Source organism: Cheilinus undulatus, linkage group 20, assembly GCF_018320785.1.
Source record: "Cheilinus undulatus linkage group 20, ASM1832078v1, whole genome shotgun sequence".
Taxonomy (NCBI): domain Eukaryota; kingdom Metazoa; phylum Chordata; class Actinopteri; order Labriformes; family Labridae; genus Cheilinus; species Cheilinus undulatus.
Genome location: NC_054884.1, coordinates 32378420 through 32405322, shown reverse-complemented (window position 1 = coordinate 32405322; position 26903 = coordinate 32378420). Strand labels below are relative to the sequence as shown.

Genomic DNA, 26903 nt, shown 5'->3' with positions numbered 1-26903 from the left:
TTGATACCTGAAAAAAATAAGCCTCTTAATATTTTGTTCCATTGCTATCCTAGCTAAATGCTTTATACACTGCAACTTATATTGTGTGGTTCTATAAACAATTTATATACTATTTAGCTGCTTGTCTATTTCAGTGCTGCTTTGTACATTGCATTACTGGGGAAGAGGACCATGGCAACTGAAAAAACTCTGAGTCAACTCTGATTTTAAAGTCAAAATTCTGACTTTTTCCTTGAATAAAAAAAAAAAAAAACAATTGCGTGCAAAAAAAGAAAAAAAATCAATGGCTTTAATCCTCCTCTGTACATTAACATCAACTTGTATTTAATATTTTTTCTGCACGCCCACACAATGGGGTTTACATGTTTATATTCAACTCAGTGATTCATAGTTTTATCAAATGCGTCAGCTTTATTAAGCCCAGTGCTTTATGGCAATATGGACAAAACGTTTGAGTTTAAACCGAGAAAGAAAATCACAAATACATCAAAAATGATTGAGATAATTGAATCTTACTTACAGGTGTAACGGTTCAAGGAGTGACCATGTTAACTGGTGACTTTCAGCGGTAAACATTATTGTTGTCCTAGGTACAACAGAGGGTGATGACAAAGTGTCGCAACAGATACTTCAAAATGTCAAAGATACCCATTAAGTATAGCTCTAATGAAAATATGAATGAAGAAACACGAGTTAGGGCTTATTTCTGTCTTCACGGTCTGTTGCAACTGTGACAACTTCAGACGCATCCGGCTGAAGGCCACCAGTTAACACGGTCACCTCTTAAACCGTAACAGTAATACATAAATCAGTCACATAATCTAGAAAAACTGTTTCAGTACGTCGGTGGTTTTTTTAATTCAATTATTTATGCTCTGTAACATATTTCTGTCGCTCAGTATCATAGATATAAACTTTAAAAGCGAGCATTAAATTCTGTCGAGGTGTATTCAAAATCCGTGGCGTAAGTCGGAACCATAAAGAGGTTGTACTTTCTTCCGGAAACAGTCAGCTGTGAGCACCGCATCAACTGAAATGAGTTTTGAGTGGCCCTGGCAGTATAATTTCCCCCCGTTTTTTACGTAAGTCAGCTTTTCTTTAGCTCTTTTCGACGTGACCGCTGTAGATAATCAACAACCCAAATTTTAAGTGTGTCCCTGAATCGATGTTTGCTAATTAGCGAGCTAACATCATGTCAACGGCTAACAGGCTACTTAGAACAGACTGCTAGGGAAGTGATTTACACACCCAGCAGCTCATACCTGGCTTTCTAAAGTTTATTTAACACCTTCATGTTGTTTACCGTAGTGACTCGTTAAAGCTCTCCTTTTAGAATCACATAAATGTTTGTTGAATTAGAAGCGGCGTCTATATATGTAGTTATGAACCGATTCTAGGTGTTAGCTTTAGCGAGCTGTTTTGACAGCCAACATTGCCTGAACCTAAGCTGTCTGCACCCAAAACACGTACATTAAACTGAAGACTTTGTCGAATACTAACCAGTGTGACACTAAATATTGTTATTCAGCAAAGTATTAAACACAGTGCTAAATTTTTGGTTTGCATTTTGACTGTAAATATATTTATCATGGCCCAGCGTTGCATTGTAATACATCAAAAATTGACAGCAGAGCATCTGCCCTTTCCCGTACTCCAACTACCAGGGTAACAGTTTTTAATGTAAAAGCAATAATATAAGGAGCATGAAGATTTTTTTTCTTTTTATATCAGGTTTGAACTGTGCATTTTGTACTTGAGGTGCTTGCAACTGAGGTTGTCAAACGTGGAAACTCTGCAGTCTCAATTTTGCAGCTATTTTGAATTCAGTCCTTAGAATAAACTGACTTTTAGTTCTAGTCATATTTTTGTCATTTTTAATCCTTTGTACTTTTTGACTAGACACAGTTAATAAAAATTAACAAACATTTTAATCCAGTTTTAGTATATAAAAATTCATTACCCTTTTTCTTTTCTTTTAGTCAAAACATGTGTTTTTTGAAACTAATTTAAACTGTTAGAATTTATCAAATACTGACAGAGTATACAGTGCGTTCAGAAAGTATTCAATCCCCCTTCACTTTTTAAAAGCATTGTTATGTTGCATCCTGATGCTGCAGCCATTTAAATTCATTTTTATTCTCAGTAATCTACACTCAATACCCCATCATGACAAAGTGAAAACAGTGTTTTAGACATTTTTGCAAATTTAGAAAAAATACATTTCTAAAAAAAACGCCTTCATCAGAGTCCACCTGTGGTAAATTAAACTGATTAGAGGTTATTTGGAAAGGCACACACTTCTCTATAGAAGGCCTCATAGCTGACGATGCATATCAGAGCAAAAAACAAGCCATGAGGTGAGAGACAGGATTGTAAGACACAGATCTGGGAAGGATCCAAAAAAATTTTGTTGCACTGAAAGTTCCCAAGAGCAGTGGCCTCCATATTTCTCATGTGGAAGAAGTTTAGCACAACCAGAATTCTTCCAAGAGCTGGTCACCTGGCCAAACTGAGCAATCAGGGAAGAAGGACCAGATAGAGAGGGAACCGAGAACCTGATGGTCACTCTGACTGAGCTCTAGATGGGACAGAGTTCCAGAAGGTCAACCATCACTGCAGCTCTCCACTGATCTGGGCTTTATGACAGAGAGTGGCTAGACGGAAACTTCCCCTCAGAGCAAAACACATGAAAGTCAGGTGGGCTTTCATGTGTTTAGCACTGAGGAGAGGCTTCTGTTCCCTCATTATGAGAACTTTATGAATGAAAACAGAACATCAGTTTACATACTGTGCATTTAAATAACTATGACTGTGCATCATTTATAGTTGTTTTTCCAGAAGTTCTTAAGTTTAAGTAGTAACGTAGGTTTTGGTAATGTGATAAGCTAGCTGACATTTTTCTGCTACAGTCACTCTTCATCAGTAAAGCAAATTGAATGAATTAATCAGACTCAGACTGTTACCTTATCCTCCATGAAATCAAGAAACATCTAAAATACTTAACATACATATATGTGGTCTTTGGCTTTTTTTGGTTGGTGGGGCTATTACTTGTGGAACTTTTAGGACAAATATGTTTCATATGTGATTTGGTCGGTCCAGACACCTTAATCTAAACAGTGGATGTTAATCAGCAGCTAATACAACCACCACTATTAACAAAAGACTTTAAGCAAGATTTTGTAACCCGTTCAAAGGGATTTTCCTCGAGTTCAGCCACTGGAGAATTACAGAGCTCTGACATGGTTGTTGACTGTTGAAAGTCCGGCTTACAGTCAGCATTTCAGTCCATTTTGAATGTGTCAGCTGGGTGGAGGCCAGGCCTCTGTGCTGGCAAGTCAAGCTCTTTTACGCTGAACTGGGGAAAGCCTTTCTTTATGAACCTGGCCTTGTCAGAACTAGTGTAAATGCTGTATATTTTCAATAGAAATTTCCCAATAAGAGCAAGGAACAAAGTATTGAAAATGTGTGTACCATGATAGTAAGAAGCTTCGGTGAGGTCATCCACTATGCCAATATTTACTAATTAATTTCAGCTGATAGAGATAAAGCGATATTGATATTTAAATATAGATCAGACCCTAACTTTTAGCCACTAGAACACTCAATTTAAAGTTTGAGGGTGAACAAATTAAAAATTTCAGTCTTTAAAACCACATTTTGAATTGTAAAGAATAATGATGAATAGAAGAAAAAGACTTCATGTGATGTAGGTCTATTGGTCCAGTCTAAAACTCAACCAACATTTGTTATAGCCAACATTTACAGCTGATGCAGGCAGATTTGTACAGCCAAACTAACAGTTGTAAATATCAGCAGAAATGTTCATATCTGCCTAAACTGGTATCATGTCAATGATATCAAGCATCCCTACAGTTAAGAGGTGCTCATCTAGCTCTATTGGTAGAACAGTGGTCCATATACAAAAGCAGAGTCCCCGACACAATGGCTGTTAGTTTGACTCCACACTATTTTTTTCAAATCTAGTTAAAGTCAAATAGGCCAAAAATATCTTCAAAAAACAAACACATTGGAATGGTAGTCTAAGGATTTATCTGAAAAAAACAAGATGCAGGTTAGACAAGCCAATCTAATTTAATTGAATTGCTATCAATAGCAACAGGCACACTAAGTCTGTGATTATTGACTACATAACTGATAAATCTGTCACTTATCATGTGAAGTTGAGCTGCTTTTATGATTTGGATTTAAATATTCATAAAGAGGTTACATATTAATACACATGTATTCATGAAATCATTAACCATTATGAAAAACATGCACATATTAATGCAGTAAATGTAAACTGTGTTTGTCTTTCTTCTTGAGTGTCTTTCATTTCCTCTTTTTGTGTCTCTGTGGACAGGTTACAGCCCAATGTTGATACAAGACAGAAGCAGCTGGCGGCATGGTGCTCCCTGGCTCTGTCGTACTGCCGGCATCACAAACTCTACACCTTGGACGTCATGGAGGCTCAGGAAAGCCCCGTGTTCAACAACAAGAAGATAGAACGTATCCTAACAGTCAACATGCGGTCCAGAATTACCATGTTTTACTGTAAAGAGGATAAAAAACTGTCTGTTTGCACAGATTGTTTGATGCGGTGTTAAAAGGTTCTGGGGCTGCCTTGTTATTGGGAAAAAATACACTTTACCCATCAGGATATTAAAGCTGTCTATCAGAGGAGGTTAAACATGCTTTTAAGTTCAATGACACATCCCTAGTTGCCCTCCATGTAGCTTCAGAAACTGGATTTAGCTGTAATTTCTTCCTTATTTCCCCATTGGGAAAAATGTCCAAAAGCCAGACTGAGACACTAAACATTTCGGGACTTTGGCCAATAGATTCTCTTACATTAGACACGTTATTAAGACTCATATCACCCTGCTGAGTTTTTCTTTGGGACACAATCCTCAGCACAGTGAAGATTGAAATAGAGAGGATTAATTAATGCAGGAAAAAATCAATTTCTCTGGTTCAACTTTGTCTATTTTTATGACTTTTCAGACTTTCAATTGTGAGTTAGACTGTGCTACTGGACAGCAATGAAAAATTGATGTTTTACATTCACAAATATCAAAGTTTAGAAAAAGAAAACCATTAAGAAGAACTTAGTTGTTGTTTAAATCTTTTTTATGTCCTCGTCTGGGGACAGATTCTGTTTTATTTATGGTGCATTATGCTGTTTTTGACATCTTTCAAGGTTTACACTGGCAGCAATCATTTTTTATTGACATTTAATGATCATAGATGGAAACATGAAATGTTCCTGCATTTTGTTGCTTGTTCTCTTTTTGATTTACCCTTAACTGATTTCTAGGAAAACTGTCGATGGAGGCAATTCAAGTTGTTTTCGAGGAACTGAGGAAAAAAGGTAAATTTTGTCCTGTGTTCTTGTCTGAGTAGATTAAAAATGCTTACGGCATCGTTCCACTGTGAAGCCACTTGAACAGCAGTAATTGCTTATCATTATTGTTTGTCTGACTTCAGGCAACCTTGAATGGTTGGACAAAAACAAGTCCCGGTGTTTAGTCATGTGGAGACGGCCAGAGGAATGGGGAAAGTTAATATACCAGTGGGTGAGTCATCAAAATGCTGAAACATACTGTGATTTCTGTCAAAGTGTACATGTCTGAACATTTCTAAGGCTGACGGAGGATAAATGGAAAGAATACAGTGTTCTGTAAAGCAAGTAATAAATATGAGCTACATTTGAAGCAGTGTAACTTAGTGCTGTCAGAGCAGGAATCGCAGATAATTACAGGGTCAGACCAGAAAGATTTACACTTCTAATCAACCAGCTGTAAGAATGGACTTCCCAGTACCACTATGTGTTGTAACAAAGAGAAACCGGCTTGTTGGCATGTTTAAACCCAGTGAATAATCATATTAGCAGTCATAAATCCACAAATATTGGCTTCACAAAAGCAGAGCAGAGGCTTCATTGTGTTTTGTGTGTGTAGGAATATTAAAGCATAAAAGTAAACAAGTCGGACAGACATCTCAAAATGAGGCATCCTCCGACTCTTGAACTATCATGGCACAAAAACTTTGACTTTACACCGTTCTTTACTCACCCCATAAAACAGCAAGCTCATGTTTTCCATGATTGTTTGATTGAGATGCTTTATGCTCTTTCAAGATAAAAGTCCTTTTTTTTTATAAACAGGAAGTAACCTAAGCATAAGACAAAAATTCAAAATGAAGCATGATAACAGACCATTTCCAGAGAGAACCTTTCAGTTAACCTTAACTGGGTTGCCTAAAAAACTGTATCTTACTTTAACACTTATTGACTGTCTTTCTCACCAGTTGTATTTTTTGTTCAGCATTCTCTCAAACTAAATACACAGTACACAGATTGATGATAATTTTCCATGTGCTGCAGACATTGCCCTCTAGTGGTAAAAAATGTCAGAAATATTCAGAGAGCACCTGTTGTGCCTGTCTTTTGCAGCAACAAGAAAAGAAATGTTTGATTTAGCCTAACCTGCCGCTGATGTCCTAATACAAATTATTCTGTTCTCCAAATTTCAGGTTTCCAAAAACGGGATGGTCAACTCTGTGTTTACACTTTACGAGCTGTCCAATGGTGATGACACAGAAGGGGAAGGTATGGTGACATTAAAATGTTTGGATTCATCAACATTGATGTAGTCTTTTGCAATAAAAACTGATTAAAACTGTTCAAATATTACTGAAACAAAGCATGTGCAAAATTTGGCGCTGATTTAGCCAAAAATGTTTGAATGAGAGTTTTTATTTGAAGGGTGGTGTACCAAGAAGCAAGATTGGAGTGTAATCAGGATGCATTAAGCCCAAACTCAGAGGTTTGCGTGTCAGTTGCGCTCGCTTTTAAGCCCAGTTAAGACTAAAGGGTCCATCGAGACGGTTTCAGATCATCGCTGGTGAGAGTTGCAGCAGTCGGCTGATGTAGTCATCAGCTTGTCAGGGCACAAACAGCTTGATTTAGAATGCTGCAAGCAGATAAATGTGAAAAGGGATATAGATCTCATCTTAAAAAGCTGTAAACACAAATTTCAAGATAAAGTCATGCTATAAATTGGGAAGCAGATGTTTTCGTTTTTGTGTTTATATGTGCCATGAAATTTTGCGATGGTGCAACAATAGATGGGGAAGATGAGTACGATTAATGATGAAGCACTTTCATGCACCCATATTTTATTTAAGTTTTTTGCATTATCATGATGAGAAAAACGCTTGAAAAACAGTAAATATGCAGAACTGTGCTTATTGTAGAGACAGATATGTTGTGCAGTAACCTCAGAATTAAATCGCTTTAAAGTGAGTGACTGAGAGTCATTGACATGGAAACGATGCAGTGTCTCCTTTAGTCGAAGCAGTGTGAACTAGGTGTTCAAAACGGCGCAGAGTTGAGTATGGCAAGCGGTTGCATGTTTCAACTTGTCTTGTTATGAATTTTTGGTCAGAACTGGGCTTTAGTCTGGTTGTATCAACATGGTAACTGACTCTGAACTCATAACCTGGTTGACAGCAAGTTTAATTCAAAGTTATGGCATAAATTCACTGGTAAAATGTATTTTTTAGATCCTAATGTTCAATCAAATGACTAGTTCCAACAGTTATGTTTGTAATAATACAGAACAAGCCATGCAGTTACAGTAACGTTAGTCTACTATATGTATTGCAGCATTGCGAAGCTTGGTGTTCTCTACCTAGATCCCGACCCCCTTGTTTTTAGTCAGATTGGTGTTTCAATTCCAGCAGATCATCACAGTAAAAGAATGATGGGGCCCAGATTCTCAAGTAAATTTTGTTTATATGTGTGGTCATATTCGCCTGAAAAATGCTTTAAACACAGAAATCTCCAGCAACACTAATTGCTGGAGATTTCTGTTTCCTGATTAAAATATATCTTCAGACATCAGTTATGAAAATAAAGTTCTTCATATTTTTTCATTTTTAAATTATGTTGTGTAATAGCTTGAGTGGTGAAAGAATTTTTCATCCTGTTGGATTTGGCCTTTGGTTATCTGAATCTTCTACCAGAGGGTAGGAGCTCAAATTCAGCGTGCAGAGGATGCTCAGTACACTGTATGATGTAAGATTAATGCAGCAATTTTTTGCCATTTTTGCATCATTCCTGTCCTTTGTGCAGCAGTAGTGTTTCTTACTGCAACTGATCTTATGTATTTATCATCACTTCTCTTTATTTTAATCCAACAGAAGCAGACAGCTGGTGGTGTTTTGTTTTAAGTTGAAAAAGTGTCAAGTGATGCAGTGAATTCTCAATTTATATGAGCATGCACACAGCTTGAAGAAGAAAGCCTGAGTTAATAGAGGAATAAGATATATTATTTATTTATCTAACCCTTTATTTTGCCAGATTATTCCCATTAAGATCAGAGACATCTTTATCAAGGGGGAACTAACCAAGAATGGTAGCAATACACCGTTTTGAAAAAAAAAAAAAAAAAAACACTTAAGCTTGCACAGTTCATGATAAATAATACATGCAACAGCAATAAAACATCAGGTGAAATAGTTGCATACAGGAAGTTTGGATCAAGAGTTTTCACTAAAGACTGAAAAACATTCAGGGTTTTTAAGTTTTGCAGTTTAGGAAAAACAAGGAAAGGTGCAAAAATCCTTAAAGCATTCTTCTACAACTCAGTTCAGACTCTGGGAAGGAAAAATTGCACAACATTGAATGAATGAAGGTTGTTTCTGTCCTTCAAGAATAAAAGAAAGAAAAGGTAGTCAATTTTGGCCAAGGATGGTTGTAAAGATTAGACATACCAGTGTGCTAGAGGGTCTGTACTTTAAGCAGTCCAGTTATTTACAGATAAATATCACCAGCTTTGTCATTCCTGATATTTCAGGTTCAGGCTTTGTTATTCCAGATTATTCAAAGAAAGCTTTGGTTTGTTGAACTGATTTTGTGGTACACCCCTCTGCTCTAATCAGTCTTAATTATTTAATTTTTCTATTCTGTTTTCATATGTATATTCTGTGTTTTTATCCATCTCTAAATGCCAGAAAATGTAAATATAAGCTTTGAAATAGTCCAGTATTAAGTCTTGTATGTTTTAATTAGTTGCATTGTCTTTAAATGTTAGTGTTTTATTTTTTATATCAATGTTTGTTTTTAACATCTTCTCGGCTAGAGACCACAGCCATAGAATAATTTTATAGCTATTGCGGCACAAACAGTTGTGTTGTGCATGGTCACTGTCAAATAAACTGAACTATAAAGTTGTTGTAATAATTAATCTTTATTTTATTCTTTTTTTTTTTTCTTGCAGAGTTTCACGGTTTAGAAGAGTGGATGCTGCTGCGCTCGCTGCAGGCTTTACAAACAGAAGGCAAAGCAGAGATCATCACCATGGACGACAGCAAGGGCGTCAAGTTCTTCTAAAACGGTGCTGGAGTCACTCGCTCTGTCTGGGAGCCATCATACTTTACCTGAACAGGGAAATTTTTAAAATCTAGCCTCTTTAGGCTACACAAGGTGAACCTAAATACCCAGCATGGAGGATGCTGGTCCTGCAGTTGTTGTTGCCTTTTGGTTTGCCCGAGTTCAAAGCCTTTTTATTGGAAGAGAAAGTTTATCATTTGTATGTGTTCAACGGGGGAAAAAAGCATTTTTAAGTGGCGGTGTGTTCAAAGCTGTCACTGTGAGGTAAAGCTGTTGCCATTTAAAGATGCAATGAGTCTATCAGGGGAGTAAATGTCTTTTCTGATTCTTTTAGGGGAAATCTTTTCCCACCAGCTGTAACTTCTCTTTCTTTCCTGTAAATAAGACTAGTTTTATCCTGACTTCTCCCTGTTAACACGTTTCCTCTGTATAATTAGCTCGGCTGATGTTCCTCTGCTGCCAACACATCCCAAAGAAATCCCAGAATGCAACACCAGGGGGACTTTTTATTTTTAGAAGACATGCTTCCAGAAGGGGAACACTGCAGGGAGTCGGACCATCAATCCTCAACTCAGCTGAGTTTAATAATAGTGGACTTCATGTACAGATTGCTGTCATCCTATTATTGTGCAGTAGCTACTGTGACACTCCTGTTTTCCTCCATTATCTCTCTCTTACTGTATATTCAGCCTTCTTTTTTCATATCCTGTAGGAAAATAAATTAGAAATTTGCTACACTTTCTTGTTTTTGTTTCTAAATGTTTTGAGTCTGTAATTGTGTCAGATGTGTGATAATATCGGCTGCTCTCCTGCAGAGTGGAGACGTGCAGAGTGGCACCACAGCAATGGAGTTGTTTTTATGTTCTACTTTCCCTCTGCAGCTGTACTGAATGATTAAATACACTGGAAGGTTCGAAACATCATATTCTCGTGTGTCCCTGTCTGTGGGGATTATGCAGCTCCAGGGAATCCTGCCTGTGTTTCCTGATAACACTTGAGTGTACGATGTGAGGGCAGGTGGGGCCAGCCTTGTGGCCTTGACTGATAAAGGTATCATGTTTCAGCAGCAAGAGCAGGAACTCTCCACAGTGTGGCTCCCCCTGCAGGTTACTCCTCTATACTGTATATTTCTCCCCTTTCTGCTTGTGTGTGTCTTAATTTAGGACAATCAACTGTAACGGAGAGGCTGAAACCTGTTGAGAAGTGACTCATCAGGGAAACGAGAGAAGCAGCGCTGATCAATGACGTGCCACTTAAAGGACAAGGCATCTTGGTCTGTAGTTTTTGCACTCAGTGGAAAGACTGTCCAGCACTTTTTCAGGTAATAAACCACGGAAATTCAACAAAAAATAACTTAAATGACACATTCTCTCCAGACATGGTTTAAGTAATTCGGAGGGATCAGGCAGAGAGCAATATCAGGCTCTTAAAGCAGTCATAGCTAAGGATGAAACATTTAGAAGAATTTTTTTTTTTTTTTTAGAATCACAGAATCATACCGAACTTCAAGGCATGCCCAAATGTGAGCAAGCTCTACTTGCTTGTCACTACTTAATCTATCCAGCTTGATTTATATAGAAACTTCCTGTTGACTAAAAAGTAGGATGGTAAAAGGATTTAGAGACTAATGCACACCAACACTGTAAGATTGCACATTAAAAAGTTGTTTAAGGGGCACTGATGGCCTAGAGCAGTGGTTCTCAGCTGATCCAGCCATAGGACCCATCACCTACTGTAATGTGAAGTAGGAACCCAAATTTCTGATTTTTATGAAAGTAATTCAACAGAAAATGCAGAAATTTGGACTTTGGAAGGAACACAACCAAAGGCTGAACAAAGAGACTGGCTAGCACTTTGAGAGGGCATGCATGCAAACATTTAATTTCACTATGTAGTACCATTATAACACATTTTGGTTGTTTGTTTTGAAAGGTGACACGGCATTTACAAATTATCATATGAAAACTAACGATCTTGAAAATATTTCCATCCAAAATAACAGGATAAAGAAATTTAAAATATCACAGATATTTTGCCTTGTTTTTTTTTTTTTCTCTCTCTGAAACCAGTTTGCGACCCACTTTTGGGTCCCGGCCCAGCAGTTGAGAACCCATGGCCTAAAGGTTAAGGGGCCTCATGCATGCAGGCAACCCAGGTTCTAGTCTGGCCTGTGGTTCCTGTCCTGCATGTCTGTCCCCCACTCAGCCATATTTCCAACTCAATCCACTGTCCTCCTCTATAAGAAATGAAGGCATAAAATGCCCCAAAATAAATCTAACAAAAAAGATTGTTTTAAAAAAATGAGTTGTGTTGACTTAAAAAAATCCAAAATAGCTATTTCACCTCTATTTTTCTGAGTTAATAAAACAGATTTTTAGTTAGAAGTAAACAGTACTCAGTCACTTTAAGTATTTTTGTCATTGTTGTTATTTTTGTCAGACATGGAGGGGTGTTACCTGGTGTAGAATGCACCTGTCTGTGAATGCTGTTGTATTAACTTGTAAGATGTTAAAGTTGGAATTGAAATGTGTCAAAGACATACAGGGAAATTATAGTGAATGAGAAACATAGCTGTCTGAAAAGTACTTTAAATTGTTGTAATCAGATTTAAACAGAAGAAGTTTCCACAGCTTGGGTTAAACTTCAAAAATTATATGTTATAAAGGCACGGTCTAAGTAAAATAGAGTAACTGTTACTTAAAATGCCTAAGTACCTGCTACGTAACAAATACATTTTTTCAATATTACTTTTGGTAATAAGTCTTCCCTAATATTCTGAGTCCTGTTAACTTATCAAGGGTTACAGTTAATGTTATAAAATAGCTATTAAAAAAAGAATAAAAAAAGATGTAATTATAAAATAGGCAACAGAATTTACAGGCAAAGCAACAAAATTATGAATTTACAAAAAGAGGAAATAACAAGTTTATAAATTGTAATAGAAAAAATAGAATCATTAAAAAAATTGAAATTTCCCACACAGATGTGTGTAAATAGATTAAACAGTCCAAACATGGGATAAAAGGAGAGTAACAATAAAACTGCACACTGCAAGTGTGATGCCAGCTTTTTTGCCACAAGTCTTGATTTTTATAAATATTCTATGTCATTTTATTTCACAGTAATCCTCTCTTTTACAGATTTGGTATATTTAAAGTTTACTTAATATGACTTTGAGCATCTTTAGGGGTTTGAACTCAGTTGAACTCAGGGCTCCTTTGTAGAGATTTTTCAGACTCTAATTTGATGCAGTTTTTTGCACCCTGGAAACCTCTTTTACATTCCTTCAGAGGCCGGGCTAGAAATGATAAACATCATGGGCCATGGGTGAAATAAATGCACATTTTATCCCCAAAAGGGTTGAATGCATCATTTTCAATCCATTTTAGGAACAAACTGATGTGTTTGATGCTGAGAAATCTGTACATCATTTGGGTAAAGAATACAGCTCCACTTCTCTAAAACATTCTGTCATGCCAACATTTTTCAATATTGAAATGTGTTCCATCTTTATCAGTATAAAACAATTATAAAACATATATAATGTCAATGATTTTCACTCCTGCTGCTCAAGAAAAGAGCAAAAACAGCCACTTTCTTTTCTCTTTGATCTTCTGAATCAAACCAACCATAATGTAGGTACAGTTAGGTTTTAGTGTAAGAGCTGTAATTGTTTATGCTGATGACAACTTGGCCACAAAATTAAGTTTAATATAATTAGAATAGTCTAATTTTGTATTTTTAGCCTGAAAGATTTGGGGTTTTTACAGGAAAGCCCAAAACATTAATGGCTTTAGCCCTGTAAGCCACCCCCTAGCTCTGCCAATGCTCTCCTTAAATAATGACATAATGCTTAATATTTTCTGATGCATACCTCACATTTAATGCAGCCCATTTACAGGAGATTTGATGGTAAAATTAAGACAGTTTGGATTTCAGTGAGGGACTAATTTTTGTTCATGTAAAACTGCATGCTAAAACCTTTGTAAATGGAAAGCTTTGTGTTTTTTCTTGTTTGATTGTTTTTGTTCCTTTGAAGGCTGCTTTAAAGTTGCCATTTCACATGTTTGCCTTAAATATATCAACAAATCACACTATTGCCTATGCATCGAGGCCCCTTGGTTTACAAAGCCTCTGGAAATAAATTACCTTTGCATAATGTTTGACCGCATGAGCCTTTCTAAAAATGTGCCCTTATTTACATCCCATGCAGCTTGGATTAAGGTTTAGATATCAGGAATATTGCGCAAAGCATTTTGGGGCATCAATTACGCATGAATACGCCAAAATACAACTTTCTATTAAAGCGTATTAGGCTTAAATGAGTTTAAGTTTGCAAACACTCCTCAGAAAGCTCGGTAATTACTCCCTCCAGATTCTACTATTAGCGCTTCAAAGCTGCTGAGGGGCGGAGTCTGGAGCGCGCACTCGGAGCGCACAGGACGCACAGCCCTCCGGAGCTCTGTTGATAAAGACAGCTCTGTCCTTTCAGTGGAGGTTATGGCTGAGGGCTTTGTAAAGAGAAGAGGAGCCAAGAAGACAGCTCGGATTATTTGATTGGAATTATGCGTTCTTGTGCGTTTGATTGCGTGACGCGTTTATGAACTGTGTTTTTACGCAGTAGCTGTGATGAGTAAGTCTTACTTTTCTGTCTTTTTTATTTTTTTCTAAGATCCAGTAAAGCTCCAGGTGATGTCGGGATAGTCTCCACTTACATGCATTGTTATTTTATCTTTTTACGCATGTATCAAACCTGCTATTCTGTGGTTTAGTCTTTGTTTAAAGCCTTCGCAGGCACCATGGAAAAGTAACTCGGAAGTTAAAGTAACGGTACTCAATTGGTTCTGTATTTACTCATCCAGGCTCTTAATCAAGAAGGCTTTGAACCTGTTAAGATGTCGCACGCACAGGTTGAGATACCAGGACGAGGATTCCCAGGCCTCTCCATGGATATGACCAAGGACTGTTTGTCCCGGGTGCCATCCGTGCTTAGTACGCACGGTTTGGGCGCACGGAGAAACTCGTACGGGCTGCAGAAAATCAGCATGGACATCGACTCGCCTCTGTACAGCGGCGCCCTCTCCAAAGCCCTGTCCTGGTCTGCTGAGAACATCTTATCTCTGCCTGAGTCCAGAGCTGAGGATGAAAAAACCGACGACTCTCCAGCGTCGCCGTCTCCAGTCTCCAGCCCGGGCACCAGCTCCAACACGTCCCCCTGCAGCCAGGAGCCAGACGCCCGTTCTCTCGGTGGGAACTGGAACCCCGTGCAGAGATCCAGCGCTCAGGACGTCAGCTCGGAGTCTGAAAATGAACTTCAGAATAAGCAGAACAAAATCCTGTCTCGCATCACTTTCGATACTCAGTGGGAGCAGGAAGAGAAGGAGGACGTGGAGACCAAAGCGGTGGCGACGTCTCCGGATGGAAGATACCTGAAATTCAATATAGAGATTGGGAGGGGATCTTTCAAGACGGTCTATAAGGGACTGGACACAGAGACGACTGTGGAGGTGGCATGGTGTGAGCTACAGGTAGGATACCTTCTTTTGTATTTTACTGAAGCTTAATGTTAGCATGGAAAAGCTGCGTTCAAGAGCTGAAAACAGAAATTCACCTTATTTTTTAAAGCTCCCATTTGGAAAATTCAAGTGGTTATGAAACAGGATGAAATTAAAAGTGTTGCATCATCATGAGCAACAAAAATGAATGAGACAATCAGCATTAAGAGTTATAATGTATATGAAGTTATTCTTAAGTGCCTGAAATGTCTGCTATGGGGTGGGTGTTGCAGCTCAATTTTAGCTCAATGATTGATAGGACATGCATCTGTTAGAAGGAAGCAGGAGTTTTTTTGTACCAGAAAGAGATAAGAATATCCCTTTGCCCATAGGTGGCGCCAAAGTTGACACAAACTTACAGATCGTGACAGGAGCTTTAATGTGGATTATTTAAAGCAACCATGACGAGTTTTTAACTGGTCAGGTAAAAGACTGAAATGATTAAGGATGCTATTTAATGGGCTAAAAAGGCAAACAAAACCATTAAAATTAACATGCTAGATTTCTATGCTGTCAGTTTTAGTGCCTAAAATTGTTGCCATGGCGTAGGTGTCAGACAATTAGCTGCTGCAAAAAGAAACAGCTTTTTACATTTTCAGTGGCAAAGATTCTCAATTTAGTGCAACGTTTAACTTCAAGGAAAGCAGGAAGAGATTTTGTTTATTAAACATAACATACACATAAACACAACAAAACAGAAAAGCTACTGCTTTGTCCACAGGTGGTGCCACAGCTAACACAAACCCAAAGTTTCTGAAGGGAGCTTTAATTTCAGCTGGGAATAGATGGCTAAAAGACTTTTGATTAAGCCCAACAAAAATGGGTTTAACTGTGTATTAATTTAAACTGTTATTTTTTGTTCAAATGAACATTTACAGACAGTGCAGAATTTTAAGGTATGTTTGGGCCAAAAATTAATGCAGAAGTAAGGGATATGTGGCGAGTAAGCTGCCTAGGGCACCATCTGGTGGTAAGGAGGACTGACACAAGCCCGGTCGTGCTCTGGACGTCCTTGCATATTACCAAAAATAATCTGTTGAAAAAATTAACTAAGTCCACACCTTTAGGGTGGAGTAAGGGGTGAATGTGGCAAGTAAGCACAGCCTAGGGTACTGTCTGGACAGGTAGTAGGGTAGCCACAAGCCCTTGGTCGTGCTGTGGATGTCCCAAGAGCCGTATAACCACTGGCGGTCTCTGGGTGTTTAAGCAGGAGTGTAAAGTTACGGACAAAAGAAACGCCGTCGAGCTTGACCTTGGCTGCAGAGCAACACGTGTGTCAAGCTTGACTCAGGACGGCCTCTCCAGCTCTGGGTTTTGGCACATCAGCCTTAGCTGAACCCTTAGCGCCCTACGTGACTCAAACTTAAGTCCATGACTCTGTGTTTCACTAGTTTCCAGACAAACTTTGTACTGGATGTTCTTTTCTGTATCTTTCGTTTTTTCCCTCATAAAACAAACGTTTACTAGCTGATACTTAGTTTCCTTGCCCTCCTACCCTCCTTTTCTTCAGCTCTACTCCCCCACTGTTGAAGGGTTAAAAGACAAATTTGTGCGATGATTTTGGGCTTGATGTTTGGAGGGGCATTGGACAAGAAAGATTTGAAATTAGTTGCATTACAGCAACAAACATAACTTGAAATTGCGGGTCGTTGACACCCATTCACTTCAAATTCACACACTGATAGCTAGGCTGCTATGTAAAGTGGCTGTCAATATTAACTAACCTCATTAACACCCATCCACAGTCACACTCAGACACAGGAGTGGGAGCAAATATGGGTTGGTACAAGTAGGGGTTAAGTGTCTGGAGCTTAGGATAGAGCACTTGTCCCTCCAGTAGAGTGACTCCACCTACTGAGCCACAGTTGCCCTGAGTGTAAAAGAAACTTTCAAAAATTTTGTGCATCTCAATAATTAAGTTGGACTATTTCCAGCCAGTGTGCACCTAATTTTCTTCTTTTTTCTCATGTAACAAACCTGGGTCATATACTGTGTATGCAGCAGAACTGTCTCTGCTCTCCTGCCCCCATCAGCTCTACACCCCACTGATGCAAAAGGTTTTTCAAGAGTTTTATGATATTTTGATTAATATTCAAATAGCATGACTCCTGCTGACTAGAACAATGAAAACTTAGGTTTAAAGTTGTCATGCAATGTAAAAGAAGTATATAATTTTATGAAAATATTGTCACCAATGTTGTGCTATTTTGGGGTCAAACTTAGCTCTCGATATTCTTTAGTTTGTGTTAATTTTTTCATATGCAGCATGTTTATTGGAGGATGCTTTCCTGCTCTCCTCTCCCACCTCACTCATGCAAGAGTAAACAAATCAAAATTTTGCACGTTTTTTAATGTGTTAAAATTAGACTGGAAATGCTGTTTCACTGCTGGTTGGAACAATAAAAAGTTTAAGTTGCCAGTGAAATTTGACATTTAACATTTCCTCACCAAGGTAGATTTCAAACAAATTTTGTACCTGGATGAGTCAATCTTCGCTTATTTCCCGGTGCAGCAAACCTTAATATGCATTACACTGACTCATACTTTCCTTGCTCTCCTGCCCCACTCAGCTCTTAATTCTCCACTCAGGCCCGCGGAGTCGATGTGCGGCAGCTAATCTCCCGATTATTATTCCTTGTTGACCTTGAGTCAGGCTGTGTTAGGCCCGTTCCTGGTAACACAGGTCATCCTGTCAGCAGTCAGCTCTGACTGAACCACTCCGCCTGCCTGCCATGATCCCCTCTAATCTCTGTTTTCATTAACAACCAGTGACACCAAGGGGAGCTCTCTGAACACCTCACGTGCAAGAAGAGACAGGCAATAGGTCATTTATATTCAGCTCTGATGAACCATGCTCAGTATTTGATTATAGTCCAATTTATGCTCTGAAATCTTTCCATCCTGCACAACAGGACAAAGAGATCCCGGGTTGAACTCACGTGGCTCAATGTCAGAAGTGAGACACTTTATCTCTTTTTCTGCCTCGTCATTTTGCCTCTACATTTGGCATAGAGACACAAAACAGCCTGGGTAACATCTGCCGCCTCCTTTGCTTACAAACTTTGATAGCATAGTGCAGGATTTAAAGACTTAAGCTTGAACTCTACCCTAAACGTTTGCTGTATCCATGACGTGTGTAAGCACTAGTGTCTGGAAGCTTCTGAGCCTTCTTAGGTGTAAAGTTGTGCCTTCCTACCCTCTAAACCTCATTAAACACTCTGTGCCAATGACATTGCACTGATGCAAACAGTTCCTTTTATTCTCATCAGTCCAGCTTGATAGAAACTGGAAGTTTTCCAAGATGTTTTCACTCAGAAGAGCTCCTCTTCAGCTCAATAAAGGAAGCACAGAGGCAGTCTTTGTCTTACGTTAAAGCTCAGCAGGAGGCACCGGCACACAGACAGTCAAGGATTACGCAGGGCAAAGCGAGGCTGCCCTCGAGGCTCAGGCTCCAGCAGCAGGAGCAGCAGCAGCCGGCAGGGACTTCTGCCTCGAGAGGCCACCTGTCAGTTCACACAACAGGTGTCTGTTCTGAGGAGGGAGACACTCCCAGGCTTTTAGAGGCACAGATGTCCCTTTTACCTGCACTCAGGTAGATGTTTCATACCCTAGAGTCAAACACAGGCAGGGATCCATCCAAGTTTGTGCTCAGACTTTTTAAAATACCTTTGCTGTTAACTTTTTTGGTGTGAAAGGTGCTGTGGTTCTTTTTAGGGCTGGACATTATAGACAAAAAAATTCTATTTTAATCGTTTTCTGCAGAGAAATTACACATGGTCAGTACAATACCAGAATAATAAATGGACATGCATAATATTATCAGCAGTATCAGTGGTTAATTAAGATGTGAAAATTTCATCTGATATTATCAGCCATACATATCAGCACACTGCACAGATGAACATCACTGTATGTAATGCATTTGCATTTAATACGTTATTACAGAATATTTGTAAAAGGATACATATCATGAAAATTCAAGTTCTGTTTAACTTGTTCCATGCTTGTTTCTAAAACAAATACATTGCCATAATGTGAGGAATATGTTCTGTACAATAAAAAATGTTTGTGGGTGCTGTTTTCACTCAGTGGGTAGAGCAGGCACCCATGCAGAGGCATTACTCCTTGATGCACTGATCGCAGGATTATTTCACCATCTCTGCACTGTTTTGGGGCATGTCCTTCCCCCACTCTCTCTCCCCAGATTGCAGCAAAAATCCAATACTGAGCATCACTATAAACTCTCCTCTCCTGTCTCTCTTTAGCTAAAAAAAATAAAAATAAACATTCAAATGTTTGCAAATATTGGTATCAGCTAAAATTTATTTAGTAATATCAGCATTTCAGATATTGGCAAAAATCTTAATCTGATTATCTCTAATTATAAACTTTGACATAATCCAAGTGACTCAAACTTTACGAGAAAACCTGTTTGAGCCCAGAACACCATAGGTAAAAGTCCTAGACACTTATGGTCTGAGATATTTTCACTTTTTATTCTTAGAACATGCTCTTTACAGCTCCTACACAGCTGTAATTGCACAAATACATAAGAAACATTTAAATTGTCAAAATTTTTGAGTACTATGTATATCTAAATAAATAAATCATTATTTTTATGTTTAGGTGGTCAAAAAGTGCAGAAAATTCATAATTTGGTTGTCTTGGGCATTTTTTGTCATAGTACCAAAGAGTTAACAATATTTTTTGACTTTCCTTATAAAGGCTCCAAAATAACAACGGTTACTCATTGCAAAGGACAGACATGGTGTTGGTAGGCAAATTTTTGTAAATATCGGTCTCAGCAATAACTGTTTAGGAATATCAGCATTGCAGCAGCAAAGATCTGACATAGTGAATCCCTATTCCAAAAACTTTGGTGTGATTCCATCCATCCTTCCATTCATCCATCCATCCATCCATCTTTTCTTTCCTCCATCCATCCTTCCATCCATCCTTCAATCCTTTCTTTCTTCCATCCATCCATCCATCTATCCATCCATTCTTTCTTCCATCCATTCATCCTTACATCCTTTCTTTCTTCCATCCATCCATCCTTCCATCCTTTCTTTCCTCCATCCATCCATCCATCCATCCATCCATCCATCCATCCTTCTATCCATTCTTTCTTCCATTCATCCAACATCCTTCCATCCTTTCTTTCCTCCATCCATCCATCCTTCCATCCATTCTTTCTCCCATCCTTCCATCCATCCTTCCATCCATTCTTCCTTCCATCCATCCATCCATCCATCGCCCATCCATCCATCCAAAATGCTGCTAAATTGTGCAAAAATAATAAAATTGCTATTTTTTTCACAATCAATGATATCAAAAAGAACTGAAAAGTCATGATCTTCAGTTATGTCTTAACCAAGAGAAAGTATGCACTGCTGACATTGCACAAATACGTTGGCAACAATAAGAAAAGGTGGTTGGAAATGGCAAAGAGCAAGGGAAACCCATGGCGCTTGCCAGTTCCACCCACTTTTCCAATTGTTGCCAACATATTTGTGCAATTTGGACAGTGTGTAGGAGTTTGCCTTCAGTTTTTGATCATTAAAAAAGATTAACTGCCCAACTTTGGGTGTTCAGGACTTTTGCTTTAGTGCCAAACAGATATCAATATTGTTGAATTTTTAGGTATTAAAGCCTCTAAATAATGAAACATCCTGATATTGCCCAGCCCTACCCTAAAATCAAACACCAGCCGGGGTCTATCAGTGTCTGAGCTCTGACTTTTATAACCTTTTCTCTTAACTTCTGTGGCGTGTAAAGTGCCGTGGCTCCGTTCCAGGAGGCCGTATTGGAAACAGGCATGCTTTTTCATCTCTTTACTCTAGACATGGGTCCAGCTAAGCTCCTTTAATCGCTGCTAATGAGCTTAAAGGTGGCTGTTGTTGATATGGTTACTGTTGTGATAAGTTAACCTCAAAGTCTCCGCTGCGGTCGCATGCATGAACCGAAATCACCGCCCAGTCTTCCCTGTGTGCCCCTGATTGCTGAAGCAGACACAAAAGCAGCGTGTTGGTGGTTAAACACACTCTCCTCTGTAATGTTGACAGAGCAGCAGCTGAAGGTGCGTCATTACAAGTCAGGTAGAAATGCCCTAAGCTCTTTTAACTATGTATTACACAGCCTGAGCAGTAATCTGCAGGCAGCCATGCTCTGCTGTGCAGATTGCAAAGACATCTGCTTCACCTGATTCACACTCAGACTGAAAATTATCTGAATTAGTCTCATTTTCACTCTCAGAAGCATTCTCCTCTGCTGAGTTTAATGTAAGGCCATGCACAGGTCTGCCTGGGCGTCGTCCACTGGAACGCTTTGTGCTAGCACACAAAAAGTAAACAATACGTTTAGATTCTTCCATGACATGTTACACCAAAGCTCAGCAGCCAGGGCAGTTTAAAATAATAAGAGCAGGCTCGCGTCACTGCTCATAAACACCCCTAATAATAAGACTACAATACAAGAGAACAGTCACTGGAAACAAAGCTCCACTGAGCTTTAATTAGTGACAGCCAGACCCAAAAATAGAGAATAAAAAGAGAGAGAGATGTACTGTGAATAAAGGATAATATATAGCATGTGAAATGATTGCTATTTAGTTTTAAAGCTGCTTTTGCATTTCAGAATCACTTCCAGGATGCTTTTTCAAACTCCAGTCTGGTTGATTGTAGATGAACATATGGATTTATTGTAATTCTGCAGTAAAAGGATAAGAGCCTTGGCAATAAAAGAGTATGGCAAACACTTTTTCTTGCTTTTCATAAGTCTATCAGCACCACTTATGTTCCAAAAATGTCAGCACAGAAAAGCAAAAGAGATCAATTTCCTTTTAAAGCTTCAGTGCTGTGGTTTTAAATGGTTATGAAACATGCTGAAATTACTGCTGATACCTTTTTATGTCCTATGCAGTTAAATGAGACCATCAGGGATGAGATTCACTACTGTCATGTAAAACTCTTAATGCCTTTAACCACTGTCGTGGGGTAAATGCCTGATAAGATGATAAATGGCAAGCTAAAGTAACATGTTTTCTTAAACATTCAGGGCCTATGTGAGTTGCTATTTTTCACTGTGAGCAATCTTTTTCGATAAAAAAACAATGTAGTCTTATCCTGACATCCCCGATAGACTGTTCCATGTAACGATTGCATGGATATAATTCATTCATCTGGGAAGCCTCCCACGCAAAGCATTTGGGAAGGGCAAAAAATCCTCAGATGGTGATTGGCGATCTGTCGTCCATTCATGATGGGCCAATCAGAGCAACAAGACAAACTGAGGCAGCGCACACGCACAGCTCCAATGTCGACCTCAGCTATACAGGCTAGCGCTGCTGTAGAGTTTGAGCAGCAAAGCATGTCGGTCACTAGAATTCATGCTGAAGCCTACTGGGAGGCGTGCAAAAACATCTGTTCTGCTAATAGAAGCTTTCGGTGGGGATCTTTGCTCCTGTTTTAATCAAGAAATATCTACGAGGTTTAACTAAGCTAACGCTTTTCTACAGCTACATCTAAGCTAATCGCTACCCTGGCGGTAGCCATTGTATCTGCTGGCTTACAGTACAACTCAACCCCCACATTTTTTCTATCATGAAATCCTTTCAGTGTGAATTTTGCTCTTGCTCTTTAATGTAGAAATGTGGTGCAGATCTGTTGAAATTGATGCTGTACTTTAGCTTCATTTGTGCTAACAGCTACACTGGAGGCAGCCATAGCTAATGGCTCACAGCACCACTTACCCCACCTGTAGCTACCGCTTCGTTCTCCTCAAATGAAGCTGATTGGCTGGACCTGTCTTTGGGTCTGGTACAAACAATGCAGATTGGAGCTTTGCAAGATGGATTTGCCTGATGACAGTCTGCTTTGTAAGGTTAGCATTGTAGCACTTCTGAGCATAAAACAATGCTCTTCTTGCCACACTAACAGCTCCCTCACCAATACATTTCCAGGGCTCATGCTGCGCTGGAGTTGGTTTGTATTTGGTTTAACCTAAGAACCACCAGATAACCAGTTTCCACAGGTTAGAGCTGGCTAGAGAATCATTACATCCCTGTAAATGTCAGGGTCTGTCTCCATTTTTCCAGCAACACTAATGCTAAATTCAGGCACAACAAAAGAGATAACAGATTGCATTCCTCTTAAAATGTTGCTTCTAGCTTTGGGAACCTTCCTTGAAGTCCAAGCTACACTGCTCCAGCACATTTGCTTTGCTTTCACATCCATGTGTGTTTGGCACCATTGTCTTACTGCCTTGTTCAAGGCTTTGTAGTTTACAGATAGGGCTCTACCTGGTTATTTGGACATGCCAGTCCTGGCCCTAGCCAAGGACAAAGCCCCCAACGTGATCCAGTTCTTTTAAATGGACCAGCAAGGAGTTGGTGCCACATTGGAAGAAGTTTTCCTGGCCCAGATCCAGTTCTTTGGCTATGGAGAATAAGAGCCAGTGTTAGATTAAGCCCTGGAAACTTCCCCACATGAGCTTTGAATGAAACAAAGATTTGTACAGAAATGCAGAAACGTTTGTCTGAATATCAACGATACTATGTCTTTCCTTATTCATTCTACACAACCCACTGTGATTTTTTCTCTCCATCTAAAGTAGAGGAAAAAAAGTATATGACAGAGAATAGGCAAAAACACCAGCACTGTCTAGTTAAACCTGCAGTCAGAAAAAAAGAAAATGTTAAAAAACAAACTGCACTGAGTCTTGACTCTTGGCTTGAATTCACTGGATCATATTGAGCTGGACAGCATCCAAAATTTAATGGATTCGTCTTGGCCCCGTGTTCACCTTTCCACTGAGTTACATGAAAATTGGCTTGGTATTTTTTCATAATCCTGCCAATAAAATACACAATAGACAAACAAATAGAACAAAACAGGCCCCCTTTCAGACAGAGATGATTTTTTTTCTCTGAAAGCAGTCATAATTTGAATATTTAATAACTATTACTGTCTTACATGAAACTTAGATTGGCCATCTGTCTTCATTCTTTGTTTTGTCAAGGTTCATTACAGAATTAAAAGACAGAGATGCACCAGTTGTAAAAGCAGGGCTGATAAAGATGTTTAAGATTAGCTGATTGTTAATGTTTTATTTATGACTTCTTTTGGTGTATCTCTCCAACAAGACCAGAGATGGAAAATAACCATTACATTTACTCAAACTACTGTAACTGAGTAGCATTTTAGGTAACTGCATGTTCTTTTAGTACGTGTTGAAATCAGTACTTTTACTTAGTTTTTAACCAACTGTACTTTTACTTGAGTACTACACTCTTGTATTTTTCCCACCTTTGTTGACTACACAGTTGCACCTAGAGAATGATACCACATCCCATCCATAGACAGCTGTTGAACACAGTAAAAACTGTTGATATCTCAGGGTTAAATATTTCTGAGTTGATTTTCAATCATCAAAGTGTAATTTTAACCCATTCTGAGTGAAATGGTCTTCGGTGTTGGAGTTAGTTAATAGTGTTGATCAACCAGTGTTAGTTCAACTCTGAAAAGACTGATCTAAACCCTGCCCACTGCAATTTCAAATCTGGGGGGGATGTGTGAGTGAATTTCCCCATCATGCCCTTGGGCAGAGTGTTTAGATGTGTTTCATATGTATTCATATGTTTCTTGTTGAACAGTGATCCCTGCTGGGGTTTTTGGGGTCATGTTTTTGGTGGATTATTGTTGTTTTTGATGTGTTTTTGATGCACCATGAGTGAAGTTATCCACTGAGTTAAGAGTTCAAGCATCTATCTATCTATCTATCTATCTATCTATCTATCTATCTATCTATCTATCTATCTATCTATCTATCTATCTATCAACTTTCTATGGCTAGGCTGACTTGTATAATTTAAGTCTATATGAATTTAATCAACACTGTCAATTTTGCTGTGTATTTTACTCTATTACAGAGGTGAGACTTTACCTGAACAACCTTTTCTCTTGTTGTTATTTCCACTAAGGAAACATCATATTTTACTGTACAGCTCTTCGGTATCTTCTCAGTACTCAAACTAAACTTTAAAACAGATACGTTATACTTTTACTTGAGAGTTATAGGCCAGCACTTTTACTTCTGCTTATTAATGATAATAATTATATCTTGGATTTATATAGCGCCTTTGAAGGAATCCAAGGGCGCTTTACAAGAACACATAAGACGTGGACAGACTATGTGAGGGATAGGATGAGTGTAAGGGGTGGTTTAATGAGGATTGTAGCCTGTGGTGGACAGGTGTTGCTTAAGACATTTTTTTTGAAGCTGTCCAAGATGGAGCACTACGGATGTCTACAGGCAGAGTGTTCCAGAGGGTGCAGGCTGCAGTGCTGAAGGCTCTGTGTCCATAGGCTAGGAATTTGGTTTTGGGTATGGAAAGCAGGCCAGTGTCTGAAGACCGAAGGTTCCGAAATGGTATGGATGGAGGAGATCAGAGAGGTATTGAGGAGCCAGGCCATGAGATCTGTATGTGAGGAGGAGGATTTTGTAGTTGATGCGGGACCTGTAAGGGAGCCTGTGAGCGTGCTTAAGTAAATTTGACCAGAGTAATTGTACTGTTATTTGAATAAAATAGTGTGTACTTTTTCCAACATTTTTCCAACATTTTCTCTCATGTTTGACCCCAAAGTGGACCAGTTTGTCCACCAGGTGACTTATTCTATACCTAATAAAGCTCCTCCTCTCTGAATCAGAGGTTAGGCTTACTAATTTGTCTGCATTAAATTAACGTGACACAACAGGTAAACATCTGCTACTGACATGTTCGTGCTACACTATTTGCCAATGTGCTGATGTCTGTCAGCAGTGCCAATATTGGCTGATTTGGATGTTAATCGGAAGTACTGTTTCTGTGTCCTACATTTCTTATGTTTGCAGAAAAAATAGATCCTAATATGGTGGATCACTCTTCATCCAGATCTCTAATTTGCCACAAACCTCAGAGCATTTAATCCATTCAGATGCACAAGACTGGAAGAAAAGTAAAGTGAAATTTAACCCAAATTTGGTCTTATAACCATGCAAATGTGAGCACACATTTTACAGTTATTAATGCATCACGAATGCTATACTGTAGTGGAAACCTTGATTGCATTAGAGACATTTATCTGCAAGTTTAGACTTGTTTCTAAAAGAAGTAGAACAAATATAAAGCATCCCAGGTGGCAGCAACCTAGCAACCTTTCCCCCCACAGGCTCACAGGTGACTCAGGTGCCGTATAGGCAACATAAACTGGGCTTTGAAGGAAATGTAGACGTAATAAAAAATGGATGACGCTCCCCTCCTGCTTCCATTCATCCACACTGAGGAAGTTTACAACCTGCTGTATGTCAGTGTACACGACTGCTTGCACAAAACTGCTGCAAATATAAAACCTAGATGATTGGCAAAGGCTCTAAATCACACTTCTGTCTGCCATAACTTACCCTGAATGCAGCCGTACAGTGAGCTATTTCATAAATAACAGGATTGAGTGCAGCGAGGCGCAGTTCCTTTTTGGCGAGCCTGCTTTAAAGGGCATCGGTTGCACAACACCTGATCTTTTTAAGGGCAGTCTCCAGCTGTTTCCTTCATCCTGTTGCAGACATTTGGACACTTTTTGTGCTCTTATGTTTCATTTTTAGACCTCAAACTGACACACACACCCTTTCATCATCATGCTCTATATAAACAGCATGCTCTACTTCTCCACACTCACCTGTATTTGCAGAGCTATCTGTTTATCAAGGCTGTGTCCTCAATGCCAAATGGGCTTGAGTGCAGTAGACAAAAACTGCAGCTCCTACAACCAATTAGCTAATCCCTTTGGTGCATAAACACACTGAGAGACATTTTTCTGCTGATTTTGACATACCAAGGTGTAAAAGTTAATGTGCTCCTTGTGCGGTCTTTCTTGTAGATGGTTGCAGCACTTTAGAGTGGAAACCTTTTCAGC

The 26903-nt window shown here is 38.9% G+C and overlaps 2 protein-coding genes across 5 annotated transcripts in view; both read left to right on the top strand.

The window, feature by feature from the left end:
• The first annotated feature begins 997 nt into the window (after positions 1-997).
• On the top strand, positions 998-10137 carry vps25 (vacuolar protein sorting 25 homolog). Of its 2 annotated transcripts, XM_041815646.1 has the most exons (7): positions 998-1082; positions 4367-4512; positions 5321-5374; positions 5491-5579; positions 6538-6613; positions 9288-9404; positions 9838-10137. In XM_041815646.1, the coding sequence occupies exons 1-6, from the start codon at positions 1036-1038 to the stop codon at positions 9398-9400; spliced, it is 525 nt and encodes a 174-aa protein (XP_041671580.1). In that variant the 5' UTR covers positions 998-1035; the 3' UTR covers positions 9401-9404; positions 9838-10137. The 2 variants fall into 2 exon arrangements, with proteins under 2 accessions (XP_041671580.1, XP_041671579.1); XM_041815645.1 differs by having other exon boundaries at positions 9288-10137.
• Positions 10138-10227: 90 nt separating this feature from the next.
• The window catches only part of wnk4a (WNK lysine deficient protein kinase 4a), an 84919-nt gene continuing 68243 nt past the window's right edge, over positions 10228-26903 (top strand). For 2 of the 3 annotated variants that reach the window (XM_041815644.1, XM_041815642.1), the window contains exons 1-3: positions 10228-10450; positions 10564-10721; positions 14263-14928. In XM_041815644.1, coding sequence (XP_041671578.1) covers positions 14296-14928 — 633 coding nt within the window. In that variant the 5' untranslated portion in view covers positions 10228-10450; positions 10564-10721; positions 14263-14295. Of the gene's footprint in view, positions 10451-10563; positions 10722-13888; positions 14034-14262; positions 14929-26903 lie in introns of those variants that run through there. The other variant, XM_041815643.1, reaches the window with a different exon arrangement.

What these genes read in the sequence shown, in the direction of transcription:
- vps25 (XM_041815646.1), top strand. Translation starts at nt 1,036, where the DNA reads ATGAGTTTTGAGTGGCCCTGGCAGTATAATTTCCCCCCGTTTTTTAC. An exon ending in AATTTCCCCCCGTTTTTTAC is followed by an intron (nt 1,083 to 4,366) that starts GTAAGTCAGCTT and finishes CTCTGTGGACAG; the next exon opens with GTTACAGCCCAATGTTGATA. An exon ending in CGAGGAACTGAGGAAAAAAG is followed by an intron (nt 5,375 to 5,490) that starts GTAAATTTTGTC and finishes GTCTGACTTCAG; the next exon opens with GCAACCTTGAATGGTTGGAC.